Below are 708 nucleotides of genomic sequence, written 5' to 3'. Positions count from 1 at the left end.
GGGGGGGGGGGGTGATGCCCGTAATTCCCTCCCTGCTCCCCAACCTGTCACCCCTCTCCGCAGGGCAAGTACAGCAAGCGCAAGAGCCGCTTCAAGCGCTCTGATGGCAGCACCTCATCTGACACCACCTCCAACAGCTTCGTCCGGCAGGTGAGCATGGGGCTCAACGAGGGGGGGCACAGACCCCCCCGTCTGGCTCCTCCCCACCCCCCAGAGCAGCTATCCTCTGAGGCTGAATGGGGACAGCCTCTTTGGTGGCATTTGACCCCCAGGGAGCCATGTTGGGGGGGTCCTGGTTTGCAGCTGAGTGTTAGGAGAGTAGTGGACCCAGCTGTTGCAATATCTGAGCCACATCCATCTGTGCCCCCCCAAATCGAAGCAGAGACCAGGGGTCACCAGCCAAGGCTGCGCCTGCTGTTCCTCCTCTCTCCTGCACAAGAGTGGGGCTGGGGGGGGCATCCACCCCCTCATCTCAGGAACCTTTGGGGTGCTGGGGCATCTCCTGCCCCTTTGGATGCTGGGGGGGGGGGGGGGCCCCGGGGGGGGCACGCAGCCCACCTGGCATCACCCCCGCCCTCTCCAGCCCCATCCACCCACCGCTGGCTTGGCACTGTCCCCCCCACCCCCCCCGCCCCAGGCTAAATATACCCCGGCAGGCTGTGGGTGTCTGAAACCCGACCCGCGGGCGCCCCAGCACGCAACACCCGG

The 708-nt window shown here is 66.4% G+C and overlaps 1 protein-coding gene across 1 annotated transcript in view; it reads left to right on the top strand.

The window, feature by feature from the left end:
• Positions 1-24: 24 nt before the first annotated feature.
• CACNB1 (calcium voltage-gated channel auxiliary subunit beta 1) overlaps positions 25-708 on the top strand; it is a gene marked incomplete at its 5' end in the record, with an annotated part of 9,082 nt that continues 8,398 nt past the window's right edge. Inside the window, one exon of the mRNA XM_042891685.1 lies at positions 25-150. Coding sequence (XP_042747619.1) covers positions 25-150 — 126 coding nt within the window. The remainder of the gene's footprint in view (positions 151-708) is intronic.

This window comes from Lagopus leucura, unplaced genomic scaffold (genome assembly GCF_019238085.1).
Source record: "Lagopus leucura isolate 7727_CA_CO unplaced genomic scaffold, USGS_WTPT01 259-5_obj-0_obj, whole genome shotgun sequence".
Taxonomy (NCBI): Eukaryota; Metazoa; Chordata; class Aves; order Galliformes; family Phasianidae; genus Lagopus; species Lagopus leucura.
The sequence above is the reverse complement of the archived record's forward strand: the minus strand, read 5'-3'. Positions and strand labels throughout refer to the sequence as shown.